Consider the following 17,938-nt stretch of genomic DNA (forward strand, 5'->3'; position numbering starts at 1 on the left):
TTTGATACTAAACTGTGTTAATTGTAAAAGAAAAACACGACAGAGAAGTGAAATCAGAAGAACAACTGATAAACTAAAATTGGTGGCAATTCTTTTAAATATTGTGCAAAAGGGACTAAATATCCCCAAACATCCAGTCACTGAAATTTGCAATCACAGCAATACAAATGGCAATAGCTTACTGACAAGGGAGTTTTGTATTTGACCTTACTGAAAATTGTATGTTGTAAAAAGAATTGTCTTCAAAACCCAATATCAGCACTTTATTCAAGGCATGCCACTTTAAATGCCTATAAAGAATATCAATTAACTGGAAACTGTCTGTGTAGGAGTCCTAATTTGATTTGCTGAGTTTGTGTGTGGCATTGCTCTGAGCTATTCAATGATGCATCTGATTGCTGATGAAACAGATTCATCAATATTTGTCTACCTAGCATATGTTCAACTGGTATTAAGGTAATCAAGATGGCACATAGGATTCATCAAATATTAATTCATCAAGTACATTTGTATTTATGAAGATTAGCAGTCACTTTTATATATTTCTGTAGGTTGTTTAAAATATGGATAAGCCAGTAAGGTTTTTTTTATTTTGTTATTTATTAAAATCAATTAGTGTATTTGACTTTGCACAAGGCAGTTCTGGAGAATAATCCATGTGCAGGTGGATTTATCTGTATTTGACTGGGGATACTGTGGCAAGAGTCTCAAAGGCTTACCAAGTAGGAAAATATGCACTGAAAATGTGTTCTCTTTTATATAGAGGATCTTTGTTCCAGCCTTTTTTCTTTTTATCAGTGTAAAATGTGGAACACCTGAATAAAAACATTTCTGTACATTCTAGTTTCATTAACATCTTTGTGTGATACTCAGCTTTGAGAGGTTTATTTTTTGCATTTTAATTTACAAAGTAAACCCCATCACCCTATCACAAATGTAATCCTCAAATTTGTTTTTTTTGCAGAGGAAAAATAAACCATAAAGCCTTAATTTGTGTTTGAATGATGCAATTGGTTCAGAAAATATCAGCCAACTAAATTTGTGTTGCCTTGGAAATTTTTCTTCACTGACTAAAGAAGTCAAATCTCTTACAGTTCAGGGGTATTGATGAATTAACAGATAAGTCAGGGGTTTTGCTATTCACTTTGTCATCCACCTTCTCTTGCTGTTGATTGGTATCATGACAACAAAGTTTAAAACAAGTTCCACAAACTACTTAAGTTTTTTAAAAATACACACCATGAAATTTAGTAGTGGCCAATACCCTTTATAATGTACAGGTCAGTAAATTGCATTATTTCACTGTTTTTAATGTCTCATTGTTTCTGCTTGGAGGCTTCTGCTTGGAGTTGATGGTAGATTACATTTACACTAGTAAATTTTTGGTTTTAGTTATCTTATTTCCTATTTTGTTCTGTAGAACTTTATATGCAGAAATGTAGATGTGAGTTTTATTATGATTTTTAAAATTGCATTAAAAAGAGCACATAAAGTTATCTTATACCTTGGACAGAAGAATGAATTAAATTTGACTCATTAAATAACTCTGTTAAAAAAAAAATTACATGAACACTAGGAAGAGTTTAGCCTTGATACACTTCCAGTCTTCACCTGTAAGAACATCAAGTTTAACTCTTGATTCAACTAAGAATGAGGTGTAAGTACATGACCATGACAGCTGCAGGAATATTTTAAATAACTAATCTTCTTACACTATATTCAGTATAGAATTTGCTTCAGTTTGGTTTCTAGTTCACCTTTCTTCAGCTTAAAAATTTAATATTTTCTAGTGTATTGAGGCTGTTACTGGAGACAGAATGTGTACTGTGCACATATGTGTGGAGAGAAATGGGTGAGCTCACAAATTGAATCTGTGAAAGAGGAAAGAGGAGATTACAGCCAGAGTGCTCTAAAATCCTACCAAGTGTGCACTGCAGTAAATTCTGCAGTGTGTTGGAGTGCATTTCTGTGACGATGCAGCTGGGGGAGGAGATCTTCAAACCCTCTCCCTCATCTTTGCTGTGGTGCTTGCTGTAAATCATTTAACTGGAACTGTGTCGTTTATTTCCCAGCCTACTCCCGGTCTGTGCAGTAGTTCCAGGAAGCCTTGACTGACAAGATGAGTAAATCAAAGCCATAGAGATTCTTCCTGTTTAGACTGTAGTTCAAAAATAGTAACAAACCCAAGGAAAATTATTTCTTGGTATCAGAAAAATAAAAAAAAAACCTGTACCTAGAGAATTCTAAATAAATTAGATATATTTACTGGTGTAAAAATAGGTAAGGGAGAAGTACTGAAGCTGCTAAAGAGACAACTCTGTGGCCTGTGGGATATAAACTGTATTAGGAAAGGTAACAAACTCTTGTGGGGCCAATTTATACAATTTAATTTTCCTAAACTATTTTTTCCCTCACGTATATGCCTATATTAATGATTTATCTGAGAAGAAACCTTCTAATTGATGAGAGACATCACAAATGGAAATTAGCCTTTCCGTACTTTTGCCTGAAAAATTCTGCGTTCACTGAAATAAAATTTTACCCAAGAGACATTCAAAACTTTGTACATATTTTCTTGGTACATCTTGTTTCATTGCTTGATGATCCATGTAAAGAAATTTTTTTCTGTAAAGTTGCTTACTGCATGCTTATGCAATGCCTGATCCAAAATTGATATGCTTGCACATTTTTGGATGTGCATCATTGCTGATCTTGCAGGTGGTGTTCTGACCATTGGACACATGAGTAGCTTGGGTTCATTTATGCTGCCTAAGGGGTGAAGCAAAAGCTGTGGCCCTGCCTGAATTCCCCTGTGCTGTGTCTTGTTTTGGGAGCACCTGCTGGATCGCTTTGGGGGCCCTGTTGGATACAGGATGTCCTCCTGGACTGTAGGTTTGCTGCCATCTATGGAGAGCCTGGAGAAGGAAATGCATGAGCTGAACAGGGATCACATACCCGCACTCTGCAAGGGAAACAGCTTTGTTGGAAAACACCCACATGTTGGGTAATGAGTAATGAAAGGAGCTGACCAAAGCACAAAAATTTTACTTATGTTGACCTGAATGAGGACAGAACTCATTCTGACTGAACTTTAAAGTCCAGTGCTATGAGCATGGTCTTGCAGTCAGCTCAGTGGTTTTATAAATGCTTGTGATGAGATCGATGAATATTTAGGAACAAGTATGCCAAAGTACCTATTCCCACTGAGATAGCTTTCTTCATATTAAAAAAAAAATAATACAAGAAAAAGTGAGACTCAGGCATATGGGAAAATGTCACACTATATTTTCATTTTATTCTTGTTCTGGAAGCCAGACAAGTACAGAACTGCACAGTGTGCAGGAGAGAGGGACTGAGGGGTGTGGGAAGGACAGATTATGGCTTTCAGAGAAGATACAACAGACAGATCTACCTTTTCATCTTCTCTGACCAAAAGCAGTAATAAGAAAAGATTTTTTCAAGACCTTGAGAACTGGGATGTGTTGGTTTTTTTCTGGATCATGAGGTGTAATAAGCATTTAATATGCTGTGTTTTTTGAAGGATTTTTTTTGTGGATTTTGATGGATCTCTAGGGTTTTTTTAAGGATTAAAATTCTTCTTGTTTAAATCCTCTTACTGAAGCTTTTATGTAAAATTAGTAGTGATACATGATAGTACTCAGTTACTCTGAGTGGTTAATGGCTGTTCTCACAGACAGCATATAGGTGCATATAGGTTTTGTTTTGCTTTCCCTTACTTCAGTGAAAGATGAGAAAAATTGAGCAAATATGCTAATTTGGTGACTCAGTGCTCCTCCAAAATGTCAAAATCCATTTCTCATTTATTAAAAAATCTTGTAGGAAGTTAAACTCATGAATGTGTTGTATTGAAAACTGCCTTTCAGTTGTATGCTTTATGTACGATATGACTAATTTAAAATTACTGTGATTCTGGAGGTATATTATCTGTGTTTCTAAGTGCCGTTATGCAGTTTGTTTTCCTGTGTTGTCATTAGTAAGTTTCATTGCTCAATTTAATTTCAATTTTCTTGGCTCATCAGTAAGGCAATAAGTAAATAATGAGTGTTGTTTAATTTTCAAATTTATCTATAAACCAGTCTGTTCACTTCTGATGGTGGATAGGTGTGTAAGTGACTTAGTTTTGTTACAGCATCATGGAATGGTATGGCTTGAAGGGACCTTTAAAGATCATCTATTCCAGCCTCCCTGCCATGGACTCTCCTATGGAATTGGGTATCCTAATGCAAGCACTGAAAATCACTGCTATCCACTGTAGGCTTGGAACTAAATGTCATCCCACTCAAATAAATAATACATGGATATATCCTGCAGATAATTTCCAATAGCCAGATTTACCATTTGGGGAAGAAACCCAACCTCTGTCTCTCTAATTAAGACGCATTCTCAGAATCATCCTGGAACAGAGTGACAATGTCTATAAAATCTGTGTGTGATAGTGTCTGACTCAGATCTATTACATTTTGAACAGCTCTAATTGCAGTGCTCTCCCGGGTGGTGTACAGTCAACAGTACATCTAGGTTACTTTCATAAAAACGTATGATACCTTTCCTTCCTTTCTTGCTCTAATCTCTTCCTTTCTTTAAATCAAGGGTAAGTTTGAGCTGGTTAATTTTCAAAGCTGCTGTTCAAAATAAGAGGATTGTAACATTTTCTGCGCAGGAAAAGTCTGCTGTCCCAGCTGTGTGAAGACCTCAGGTCAAGATGTGGTGGGTTGATCCTGACTGGACACCCATCTGATCAAGTTGCAAATCTGGCTTAATTTAGTGTAAATTAAATGCATCACATGACTACAAATCACAGCTTTGTGTTGCACAGATAGAAGCAGATGTGGCAGTGAATAACATTTTGCTGCTTGGTAGCCTCCTTTTAACGTGAAGCTCCATTTGCTATGTTTGTTTGTATTGTCACTGAAGGTTAAAATACAATTTTTGAAACCTCTGCCTCTGAGAGAGGTTTTGGCAGTCTCAGTAATGGGGATAGTTGAAAGATGTCACTGAAACTATGAATGATGAAATACATTATAACCTTTCTGGTATACTGCAATAGACAAGCAAGCCTTTCTCTTTTTTCCCCTTTTATTCTAAATTAACATCTAATCCCACATGGAAAAAAGCATTGCTTTCCATGCAGCCGGCTGAGCATCATTTATAATGAGGTTTCATCACAGTGGATATTACTATAATAGTCTATAACATTTTTCCACTACTCCCTCTCCAGCCCTTAGACTCACTGGCCTATATTTTCTGAAATACCTGGGGACATGAATAGTCTCAGTTTGGGGTGAGATCTGAGGTCCATTGAGTAGACTTGGTTTTTCAAAAGGCCAATTCTTTTGGCCTATATAATAAGGACCTTCCCATTAAAATAGCTAAGAAATTAAGAAATCCAAAATAAAAGTATTTCCAGCATAAACATAAAGTCTTTTCCCTGTTTGAGTGATTTTCCATTTGCTTGTAGAGCGCAGTAGAGGGGTTATGGGTGAGAATAGTCTGGTGTGGTTGGTACAGGAAGTAAGGAGATAACTAGATTGTATGTTGGTCAGTTTTATTTTATTCCCAAGATCTATGAGAACTCATTACCAGTTGCATACCCCTGCAGCAGATTCCTTAACATGCACATGGCCTTTTTCCAACCCTGCTTCTCCATTTGTTTACTGGAGAGAGGTGTGCAGTCTTTGCTTTGGAATATTCAGGATAGGATTTTACGAACAGTTTAGAGGCAGCTTCCTTGGTGACTTCAAAAAGTGGAGTGGTGCTTGTTAATCAATATTTTTTATTTTGTTCCAGGTGGGTAAACTGAGGGAAAAAATCCAAGAGGTTAAGCAAGAAAGGGAGCAGGAGCAGCATAAGCACACTGCCTATATTTCTGAACTGAAAGCCAAGCTCCACGAGGAGAAAATGAAGGAACTTCAGAGTGTCAGGGAGCTACTGATCCGGCAGCACGAGCAGGAGGTGGCACGAATGGTGAAAATCAAGGATGGTGAAATTCAGCGTTTGCAGTCGACAGTCAACGTGCTGCGGGACGGGGCGGCTGACAAGGTGAAGACGGCGCTGCTGAGCGAGGCAAAGGAGGAGGCTCGCAAGGCCTTCGATGGGGAACGAATGAAACTGCAACAAGAGATCTTGGAGCTGAAATCTGGCAAAAAGCAGCTTGAAGAAGCTCTGAACAACATCATGCAGGCAGATAAGATGAAGGCTGCGGACCTGCGCACGGCTTATCAGTCCCACCAGGATGAGATCAACAGAATAAAGCGGGAGTGTGAGAGGGAGATCCGCAGGCTGGTGAGTTCCCTGAGTAATGCTGCTTATTTCAGTTTGTAGCAGGTATTGATATATTGCTGTATGTGCCCATGAATATCAAAGCAGTGATATCATCCATCAGTGCTGATTGCTACAATGGGCCACTGTTTCTCCTCCTTACAGCAAAGGTGAACCTTGGCTCTGTAGACTATCCAGCACAGTCCAAAGCTTTATGTCCCTCCAAATAGAATAGAAGTCATGCAAGACTTTCCAGAATGAGTTTTCTCAACAGATCAAAGAAATACACTTCACCTTCCTGGCTGCACAACTCTATTCCTGGTGACCAAAACAAGTTGGGGATTGTTCATTGGACAGTAAGAATGCCTTGTGAGATGGCAACATTAAATTCATGTAGAGCTTTATATTTAAGTGGGAGGAACTAGTTGTGCTGAAACAAGACAGTCTCTTTTCTTCTTTTGCATCTTTATCCAGGTCATTCAGTATGAAGCACTGTTGCCCTTTCAGAATTTCTGTGTTTTTTCTATAGCAGCAGAAAAGTTGCGGCCTAGGACAGCAGGCTTTTTTCACGCTTCATAAACCCTAGGACTTCAGCACAGATGGCAGACTATGCCGTTGGTATAAAATCAAATTCCAGGCGGTATTTCCTGACAGTGGGTGCCCCAAATTATTCAGCTTTGTAAAATGTACAGAATCTAAGATGGGCTGTACACAGTTATACATTTAAAGAGGTCTTCATCAAGTGACACTTCTGTTTGATATTTTCTATATGTGTGTGCATACCTAATGGCTTATCTGCACAAACTAGCAGTATGATAGCTGTGCAAATAAAAAAAAATTAAATAAGCATAATATTTATGTTATGTCAAGTAGTACAGACTTTTAATAGAATGAAACATCAGTTTCCTTAGGAAAACCTCTTGTGGGCTTGAATTTGTGCAGAAACGACCTATTATTTCTTGTATTCCTCAGGAAAAATTATGAGGACAAGCTATGAACTGTAATATCTATTTAATGCTGCTGATTTTCTGTCTGAGACAATGAAAGCTTTTAATGCAGTAAATATTTATGCTTTGAATTAATTGGAAGTTGATCCAGTCTCAGGGGTATCATTTTGTTCATTAATTAAGACCACTGCAAAGACCGACAATGCAGAGTTCCTGCAAACGTGGTTTCTTTCATATTCTGTTCTCTATTACACATGTAAAATTCTAAAATCATGGCTATGAAGTGCAGACAATTATAAAAAGTATTAAAGAAGAGAGAAGGTTGATACATTCTATCATATGTTTTTCTGGAGGACATTTTCTAAATGAATTTAACCTCCTCCAAGAAGGGTTTCAAAGGAAATATTTAACTCTTCACTTTCAAGAGCAGAGGTTTTCAGCATGCTTTGGCAAAGGTGATGAAGAAGGGCACATTTGTTTTCTGTCTGGCACAAAGAAAAATTCTGTGAAGTCATTCAAAATTTTAATTGTAGCCTTGCTGGGCCTGTGTTATTCAGTACATCTAAAAAGGTGAATATACTGGAAGAGTGTGTAGGTAACTCTTGTTTCCTTTTTCCAGCACCAGAGGAAGCCTGCAACTGTTCTCATGGCTTTCTTAGGAAATGTGTATATCTTCCTCCAAGAGTCTTGTGCTGCCTTCTAGTGCCTCCCTTCCTTTCATATAATGAATTTCAGTTTTTTCCTTAAATTCCTTTTAATTTTAATTTAATTCCTTAAATTAAAATTAAACGGTTTATGGGGTTTTTAGAAGGAGTTTCTTCTAGATTCTTAGGAATTTAGGTAGTTATTGCACAGGGCAGTCTTTAAATCTGGGATGAGGTAAAAAATACTGCAGGGTTCCTAGATAGGTTCTCTTTTCCTTTGAGGAAGCACGTGGGATTACAGAATCTGATCACTGGGATATTCCCCTCTCTCCTCTCCCCTCCATTTAATTAGTTCAAGGGATGCTCGCCTTCAATTTCAGATTAACCCTATCAGCCCTGGATTTGGGTCTCTTCGTTGGTTTGTACTGTTCTGTGAGATTAAATGATCATTATGTGAAAAGAAGTGTTAATAATATTAGCACAGTTCTGTAACTGAGTTTCAATTAATGTGCTCTTTTGTATGTGTGCAGTGTTTTGTGGCATTATTAAGAAACCAGCATCATTGGGATTAACCACCTAAATGGGCTGGCCATACTGTAATTCAGTTCAGATAGAGTAATTCAGGATGCAGTCTGATTGTCTTGACAGACTTGTCTGATTTGTTTTGCATTTCAGATCACAGATTACTTTTGTGAATGTTTTTCTCTTAGATATTGCAGCTAGAAAAAAATCTGTATTTTGCCATTAACACCCACAAATAATCTGACTAAAATCTTAAATATATTGGCTGCTATTAAAAAAAAAGTTATGAGAAAGAAAAAAAGAAAAATCCATTGTCTATGGATACAATTTTATTTACTATATTTTTAAAAAATATGATTGATCAATTTGAGGAGTGTTTTCATAGTTTTTAATTAAGCCATGAAAAGTACCTGACAGACCTCAACAGAAACAAGACTGGATGGCTAAGGACCTAGTGCTTAATAAGAGAAAGTAAAATATCTATTTGGCAAAACATATAACACTTTTTCTATGTGCAGTAAGAAATTATGCTGGAATTTTTCAGTTCCTGTAATTGAAAATCTAACAGTGATATAAATTTTTCCATTAATTTAAGGAATGCTAATTGCTGTGGATTTTATTCCCTCACCCTCCAAGAAAATACATCCTTGTTGTGTATATGCATCAGCACAATGTGCTGGCAGCTATGAAACCAGAAGTAAAAATAGCAAGTAACAAACTGGAGGGACAAATGAAACAGATGTCCTGAAAGTAAAGAGGCACCTTGGAGAATAAGATTAGAAAAAAAGAACAGTTATTATTTATTTTGTTCAGCCCATATTTTCTGAGTGGTTGAGTCTGAACAGTTGTATTGTTCCACAGAATGAAAACTGTACAATAGTACACAAAATAGCAATTTCTGCCAATTTTTCTTAGCCCCTGATTAAGTTTGCCATTTAACTGACTTGACAATCATGCTTGCAGTTAATTTTCAGAGGTAAGTAAAGTTGCTCTCTTTTGCCTGGCAGTCCTGAAACAGCTGCTCACGTTGTTGGTGATCCTGAGAAACAGCCCAGCCTTACTCTGCTGCCAGCACAGGTGGGAAGAGGGCCATAGCCATTGACCATGGTAGCTCAAGGCTCCATTCATTCTGGGACCACTTGGACACTGTTTTTAAGCAGGCCCTTACATTGCAAGGCACATTTCTCTAGGTACTGTTTTTGCAGTGGCAAGATTAATGGACATTTTGTAGTTCATGTCATGGAAAATGTATGCAAAAGCCCAATCATTAAAAGGATATTGAATTATGACATCACTTATCTACTAATTTTTAATATTGGTTGAATATGAAAAAACCAGAATGCTTATCTTGTGAACACTTAATATAATATTTAAACTTTGGAACGAACAAATGGCACTTGCACCCTGCATTTTGTGGTGCATGTTTTAGTAAACACTGTTTCTTTTATTAGAAATGTCTTTAACACCAAGCTTTTCACTTATTTTCCAGCTAAATATCATTCTACCCTGTTAAAGTCTTTACACATATGGTCTTCCCAAATATTCTTTAACAGCTTGGATTGAAATTAACTGAAAGACTTCAATATAAAATAGACCCAATTTTCTTAGCCACAAAATCATTAAGATTCCACTGATTGTATTAGATGCACAATAAGGTTCCTGTTTAAGAGGGCACACAGTACACCAGATGAATTAAATGTCCATATTTCAATTGTATTTTCAAGTAGCCTTATAAAAATTGGTTAAAGAGCAGTGTGACAGTACTGCCGATTTGTACTTGCAAGGCAAAAAATCCTTTTGCTGTTAAGAGCATCAAAGTAAAAGAAATTGTTTTCAAGGGGTGATTTTTAGAAGTTCCTGATCAGCAATGATTTATGGAGACAGATGCACTGTTTAAGTGTCCTTAATCTCCTTAGTCCAAATGATATTGCTGCATAAATAAAAAACTCCTTCCAGTGTGGAACGCTGCTTCTGTCTGGTGTTTCCCAAATAAATATAATGCAGGACATGAAAGAATATAATTCAAACTAATAGATGAAACAGTTTTTAAAGGTAGAAGTCCAGGCAGTTTCACTGAAACTTCTCTTCAAGACAAAAAACATGTTATGGAATGAGCTCATGTATCATTTATACTGATTTTTTAAAACCAGTATTTCAGTTTTTGTGTCCGTGTGTAACAGAGCATCTCACTTTCTAAGTGAAGGCTTCGGAAAAGTTTTTTTTTAGAATTAAGAATTAGGTTTCTCCAGTTTAGGACAGCCCAAAATTTCAACTTACATCCTTCACTAATTCATATTTTCTAACCTTGCACAACTCTTAATATGGTGGTTTGTCTGTCTGTCCTTAGTATGGGTTATATTAAGATGGTGTCTGTGTCTTCAGTATGGTTTAGCATTGGGAGTGTAATACAATAATGGGAAATTTAGATGGTGAGGATGCTCTCCAGGTCCAGTGTCCTGCTTGAAGCAGAGCTGCTTTGAAGGTTGGATCAGGTTGCTCTGGGCCTCCTCCAGTCCGGTCTGAAAACCTCCCAAGATGGAGTTCAGCAGTGACAGCCTGCCCTAAGGCCCAGTCACTGTGAGGTTTCTTTCTTGTTCCTCTTATTTTGATTGTCACTATTGTCCTTTTGCTGTGTATCTTGGAGAAGCATGTACTTGGTTCATGGCTGTATTACCTTTGGATGAATGGATATCCTGAATATCTGCTGGTTTAACTCATCCTGTCTGCTTCCTTTGGCTGGCTGAGTGAGCCTGGCACCTTCACCATTCCTGCAATGCTGGATGCTGCAGCCCCAAAGTGATCTTACTGGCCTTCCTCCAGTTATATGGCACTTAGGCCAGTGTGTCAATACCTTATTTTTTGTGCTGGGGAGCCCAGAAGTGGCTCTGGTGCTCCTGGTGTGGTTTCCCATATGCTTAATAAAAAGCTAAATCTCTTTTGGTACACCCCTCCTGGTTTGGCCCAGTATCAAGTTAACTTCAATCATTGCAATCTCTCACCACTGACCCATATCCAACTTGCCCTACAGGATGCAAAGATTTTTCCTTTTGTCCATTTTTCCTTTTTTTTTCTTCCCATTGCAAAACTGCCAACTCAATTGGCATCCAACAGGCACTTGAGCTCTCTCGGGACGGGACATTCATTGTACCTTTCTTAGGCAAACTTTATGAGGGTTTCTTGGCTCATTTCTCCAGCATGTCAAAAAGTTCCTCTGAATGGTCTTACTGTCCTCTAGTGTGGTAACAGCTCCCCCAAATTTGGTATCATCTACAAATTTGGGGGACAGTGCATTCCATTTCTTCATGTGAGCAGTTGACATGAAAAGTAATAGAAGCAAAAGTTTAATGCTCCACCAAACCCCAAATTATCTACTGATGAGAACAGTTTTCTAATAGCATTCATGTTCTCCCGCATTTACCATTACTAGGATTTTGTCATTTTGAGGCAGTGCAATTTGTATCTTTATGCTGCTTTCATCACTGGGGGCAATGCAGAGATGTTTGTCTGACAATTCTGGAGCAGAGGGACAGTTGGCTATTGGCAGGGGCACTCCCTGCTGGCCTGAGGAAAGGGTGCACCCTGGCTTTTCCACTTCACTTGTGCCCTGTGTGAGTTTTGCCTCCGAAGCAGTGTTGGATTTTGAGCCTGGAAAGCTGAGCTTTGAATCATCCCAGGCAGTCGTGCCTGGCTGGGCAGAGCTGCAGCTTGGGCCGCTCAGCCTGCCTGTGTTTCACACACAGCTGCTGCTATCAAATGCTTGCCTGCTCCTGGATCGTGCCATCTGCTCCAGACACGTGCTCCAGCTGCATTCCAAGGCTGAGCTAAGCTGCAGCACAGACCCAGCACCTCCAGCTTTGTAGGACTGCAAATAATACTTGGCTTTCTGTCCTCCCAAGATTTATGCTTCTTCTTTTAGGATCTCACAGGGCAGCATTCCAGCCAGATGTTGTTTTTCCTTGGATCAGGCAGATCTAATCAAACCTTTTTCATAGTGCAAGTTCAGCATTTTGTGTTTGTTCTTAATATTTTCTAAAAAGTTAGGAAGGTCACAAATTTGACTTCTATCTCTCCTTACAAAATTTGGAACAGTATTAAAAACAGACAAAAGTTATGTATGGTGTAGCACCTGGTAAAAAAAAAAAAAATCTAAAATTTGTATTACTTAGTTTTGCTACATTTTTATCCTTTTGACTACTTTTTCATTACAGTTCTGTCAATGAACACTTGGGATAGGTAATAGGAGAAATCCAGTAGTAGAGATTGTAACTGGATTTTGAGAAAGATATGAGAAACCTCTTATCAGTTCTGGAATTTTCTGCCCATGTGGTGTTTCTTGTATAATTTATCAGAACTTCTAATGAGATTTACACACTTCAGAAAAATATGTGAGAATAGCTACTGGAGGAACTAATGGTCTGTTGGTTTAGAAAAATTACACATGAAATTGAAAATAAATCCTATCCACTTCTGTCTGTGACCCTTATTATTCCACTGAATGGTTGGCATCTCTAGTCCTTTTTCCCCCTAAGTGTCCCAAATAAGCAGCAAACATTTATTTTATTAGCTGGCCATGTATGTTGTAGGGAATACTGTACACAGCTCTGGAATATTTTAATTCTTTTCTCCACATGAGCTTTCAGCTTGGGATATTGTTGTTAGTTCTTAGTGTCCCTTTAAAACTATAAAAGATGTTAATTCTTTTTGGTTCAATCTTTACCTGGATTTTTTGAGTAGAATCTTCTTTTAGTTCTTCAGAGTAACCAGCAATTCCTCTGTCATGATAGCCCTATTTTCAGTGTCAGGCACTTAGTATAAAGGTTAATTAAATTTCTGCTGGAGAAGAGCACTGTAGAATTTTGTTCTGCAGTTGGCTAGGAGATAACTTTGACAAGAATGGGTGAAGAGGAAGGTCTTACACTTGGCAATGCAGCAGCTGGCTTTTTCCACTTTGGAAACTGAATATGTCAATGCCTTGATAGATGTGGCTTTTAATTCCCTGGGAATTTCTCTTTCAACTTCATGAGAGACTAAAGTTCCCCCAAAGGTCTCTGACTTTCTTTCACTGTAGTCATTGAAGTGTGGCATAATTGGCATGGGATGCTTTTTCTAATGACTGGCTTGGTTCTCTTTCACGTTTCATAAATATTATTAAAAGACTCATTTCTACTCATTTCTCTTAGCTGTTAGTGGGCAGCTGGATACATGTTCTTAGGAACCTGGGTAATTTTGACACAGGCTGTAAATGCTATCCCTTCATTGGCATAATGCAGGTAGTGTCTGTGTTCAGCAACTAACATTTGACAGCACAAAACCCCCCAAAAAATGATATTAAAAAACCTCTAATTTTAACCAAGAGCTCCAGAGTTACTTATGCTACTCAAGGTGATTTCTCAGTAATTTGCCTCTGCAGCTGCTTGTGAATGATCTTATTTTCTTTAAATCCTCTTTCAGAGGGTATTTCTGGTACTTTTCTTCTCAAGGCCTATAATTGAAAATACATTCTAACCTCATGCTGCTCCACCGTCCTCCTACCACAGACTTTTTGCACTGACTTGTACCACCCTTAAATGCATAAAGAATAATCACTGTTCTAAAGTACTTTAAAATCCATGCAAAAGAGAATATAAAAGAGTTCATGTGACCTTGTTTTACTTGGTAGCTGCAGAAAGTGGGTAAATTTGTTTTAAACTGAAAATAAATTTGAAACCGAAACAACACTTGGAAGGGATTTCTGGGATTATATATTTGATTTATACAATATGTGTGAGCACAGTGCATGATTGGGATGTCATTGTGCTAAATAGGTTGGTAAAAGAGATGGTATCTGTCCTCTGTATCTTATTGAGAGGTCTCAGATGAGTTGCAGAACAGGCAGGAATCCATGAAAGCAGTAGTGGGAGTTATTGCATGCAGGTTGCAGTTGTCAAATGTTGCTTCTTCAAGTGCAATGCCATGGTAGAAAACATGCAAACACTTCTTAACCTGATCTACTGAAGGGTTTCTATGCCTGAAAGCTTTCTTATCAACTCTGTCACTTAGTCTAATAAAAAATACTGCTTCTCTTTAAGACCATGTAGATTCTTAGAGAGTCTTGGCACGACCAAGTTGCTTCCACAACATGTGATGGATTAAAATAGAGGCAGCAGGGAAACTGGATTAATCCATTTTGATTTTCATTTGCCTAATGGAAGATATGCTTCTCCCCACTAAAACAGAGACCATAATACATATGTCTAAAATACATACCGAATTCATACCTAATTACATTAGTTGGTTGGCCTTTATGCTGCCAACATTTTTTTCCTTCATGTAACAAACTGTGGCTCCAGCTGTTTTCCAGAGGGACAGAACTGACATGGAGACTTTGAGCTTTAACCACTATTAGAATATAGGCTAGGCTAAACTAAAGTCTTCTTTTATGGCAGCTTATGTTCAGTTTAAACCTAAACTATCTCTCTCTTTCCTAGTCGTGTGACTCCTCTTTCATTGCCTCCTGGGCCCTGACATACCATCTCTCCATCTCTTCCACATGGAACTGAGGGAGATTGCAGTGCTGTAAAATACTTCTCTTCCCTTTTTTTCCCCACTCTGGACCAGTTTGTGCTCTCTGTTAGGAAAACAGGCAAGGAAGATGATTTGATTTGCTCTGCAGATTTGCTCTGCACCATGGAAGGCTGAAAAAGATAATAAGTCTTTGGGTGAGATTGCTGTAGATATAAGAAAATTGAGACATTAACTAGGTCAGTGCAGTTACATTGGATGAACAAAGGGTGTAACCATTCCCTTGAAGAGAGCACAATTGTACTGACCCCCATGCTTCTGAAGCAAAATTTGGAGGCATTCTTGATGCAATTCTGATCATCTTTATCAATTTGTGGTAAGTTAGTTCCTTAGAAATTCTTTGTTCTGGTGATTTGTACTTATTAAAAACTAAGCACTATTGCAGTGTTCTGTGTATTTGTGTGTGTGTGCCCAGGTTTACATGAGTAAGAGGTTCTCGAGTGCATACCTGTAACTTTAAATGGAAACCCAAAATAAAAAAGGCTCTGCCGTCATTGCTATTTCATTATATCAGTGTTTCAAAGACTTTAAACTTGACTTAAACATGAGGCGTTTGTTTTTATCTGAAAGAGTCATCATGTAGATTTTTGTGATAGGAAAAGAGTAATAGGAAAAGCAGAGGAGAATTATGCCTTCCCTTAACCCTTACCTCGAAGCCATGCTCTTTTGTGGCATTTCTTTCTAATTTGTGTGAGTCTGTGTGCTTTGATCAATGGAAGTGTGAGAGGAGGGTGACGTGGCTGTGACTGCACGGGTCACATCTGTTTCAAAGGATCAGTTCTGTGTCAGTTCAGCAAGTACGGAGATTGTTGCTTTCCTTTTTCCTTCCAACTTAAAGCCTATATCATTGCATTTACCATTAGGTTGTGAGAACAGGAAGAGTATGAAATACACTACTAATTGGGTACCTTGAATTAGGACTGCATGTGTAAGCTTGGGTCTTCTTACTGAATGTGTGCCTTGCCTGGGCAGATTCCTGTGTCAGTTATGTGGATGTTCAGTGTGAACACCTGTGTAATTGAAAGCTGAACTGTCCACAGTATTTAGTTACATGACATTTTTTCCTCCCAAGGGCTCCCTTATAGATCAGTATGCCTGACAGATAGCATTCATTAAATGAGGCAGCTGCTTAATTTTTGTCATTGTTGTTCACTGCACAGTCCCTCTGAAATCCTGCATGTTGTAAATTGTTCCATTAATAAAAACTGCATTCTTTCCTGCATGTCCTCTTTTGGCATACTTGGAAGTGTCACAAATGGGAGTTGAAATACTGGCAAGTTTGTTTTTGTTTGTTTTACAAGGAGTTGAGACACAGCAACTTTTCTAAATCAGGGAAGAAATCTCCATCTGAGCAAATCCTCATCAGTTCCAGTTAGAACTTCAGAGTAGTCTAGAGCAGCTTATTCACTTCAATCTGACCTTTTTATCTTTGATCATGGTTCAGCCAAGCCATCCCCTGCCAGTCAGGTTCTTTACACAAACTAATTTCATGTGCTTTGTAGATTGTGAAAGGATTAAGACAAGAATCCTGAAGAAGCAAATTGCATCTGATCATGTAATCTCATTGTGTTTAATCCTGTAAATCACTTTGAACTATAAATTACTTATAGTGTATGTCTTTTTTTTTCTTTTCCTTCTATTTTCTTTAGGTGTAACTTGACATAAAGGACTTGTATGGATGTAGGAGTACAATAAACAACAAGCATATGATTTAACTACTTCATTATTTTATTTTTTCAAAATAAAATTGACTTCCAAAATTCCATGCATTTATGTTGACCAAGAAAGCAGTTTTGCAAACTGGAGGAGATACAGCACAGTTCCAATAAATACATTGTTAATGGTTAATGTTCCTGTTAAGAAATCTGTTTCTATAGTAACTGCTGCAGATTGTCGCTTCCTCTAGCATTTGGAATAGTACCAAAGTGAATTTAACACTGATGCTGCAAGGGACAAATCCTATGAGAGCTGCAGTGGATCACTGTGAGCAGTGAGCTTTATTTGGTATGGAGATGTATGAACACACAGTTCAGTAACCAGAGAGGGTGTTTAAGAACTCTTTCTTCCTACCCTTTATTCTAATGGTCTGTGTGCACTTACTTTTTTCCTTCTACACAAAGACTAGTCCTCATTTGAATCTTGTAACAAGGGCGCGTAAAATACATAGGTATGCTTAAGATTTTGATTTAAATATTGTGCATGTATATGCTACTAATTTTAAATGTCTGTGAAGAGATTCACCACACATGATACTCACTAATAAAGAGGGAGTCAACATGGGGCAAATGTCTGTGGCTCAAGCTTTGAAACAAAGCCCAGGTGAGTTTTAAAGGGTGTGTTTGTCATGTACTAATTGTGTTTCTTTGCTGAAACATGGTGAAAGCAGATTTTTCTTCTCTGTATAGAAGTGTGTATCCTCAGGTGAAGTGGATGTTTTCAGTGGCTTGTATTCTGTTTCACTTCATGTTTGCCTCTGGTTTTGTTTGTCTCTCAAGTTGAGACTGGACCAAGGAAACTCTTGATCAAGTGAAGGCTGAATTTTTTAAGGACAGAGAAAAAGACTACAGAGAAGATATATTTTGTTTTTGGCAGCCACGGTCTCAGTGCTGGTGTAATCCTGAGAGAAACAGAACTTTGTTTTTGCAAATTTGAGTGTTTGCATGCAGTGGGCACTTGAGGATATTACAGAAACTTCCTTCATGCATTATTTCTTTCCAGATGGACGAGATAAAAGGCAAAGACAGGGTGATTCTGGCTCTGGAGAAGGACCTTGGTGTCCAGGCAGGCCATACCCAGAAACTGCTCCTTCAGAAAGAAGCTTTGGATGAGCAGCTTGTCCAGGTGAAGGAGGCAGAACGATACCACAGCAGTCCTAAGAGGGAGCTTCCTGCAGGAGTGGGGGATATCAGTGAACTGATGGGAACTCCGGTAAGAAAATGGAGTTTTCTCTGAATTTCTGCTCTGGAGAAATGCCAGGGTGTTCAC

At 38.0% G+C, this 17,938-nt stretch overlaps 1 protein-coding gene across 5 annotated transcripts in view; it reads left to right on the top strand.

Annotated features, from left to right (window-relative positions):
* The window catches only part of JAKMIP1 (janus kinase and microtubule interacting protein 1), a 143,136-nt gene that overhangs the window by 66,865 nt on the left and 58,333 nt on the right, over nucleotides 1–17,938 (top strand). For all 5 annotated transcript variants that reach the window (XM_064711764.1, XM_064711766.1, XM_064711765.1 and 2 more), the window contains exons 4-5: nucleotides 5,809–6,303; nucleotides 17,672–17,881. In XM_064711764.1, the coding sequence (XP_064567834.1) occupies nucleotides 5,809–6,303; nucleotides 17,672–17,881 (705 nt within the window). The remainder of the gene's footprint in view (nucleotides 1–5,808; nucleotides 6,304–17,671; nucleotides 17,882–17,938) is intronic.

The sequence above is a fragment of the Zonotrichia leucophrys genome, chromosome 4 (assembly GCF_028769735.1).
Source record: "Zonotrichia leucophrys gambelii isolate GWCS_2022_RI chromosome 4, RI_Zleu_2.0, whole genome shotgun sequence".
NCBI lineage: Eukaryota > Metazoa > Chordata > Aves > Passeriformes > Passerellidae > Zonotrichia > Zonotrichia leucophrys.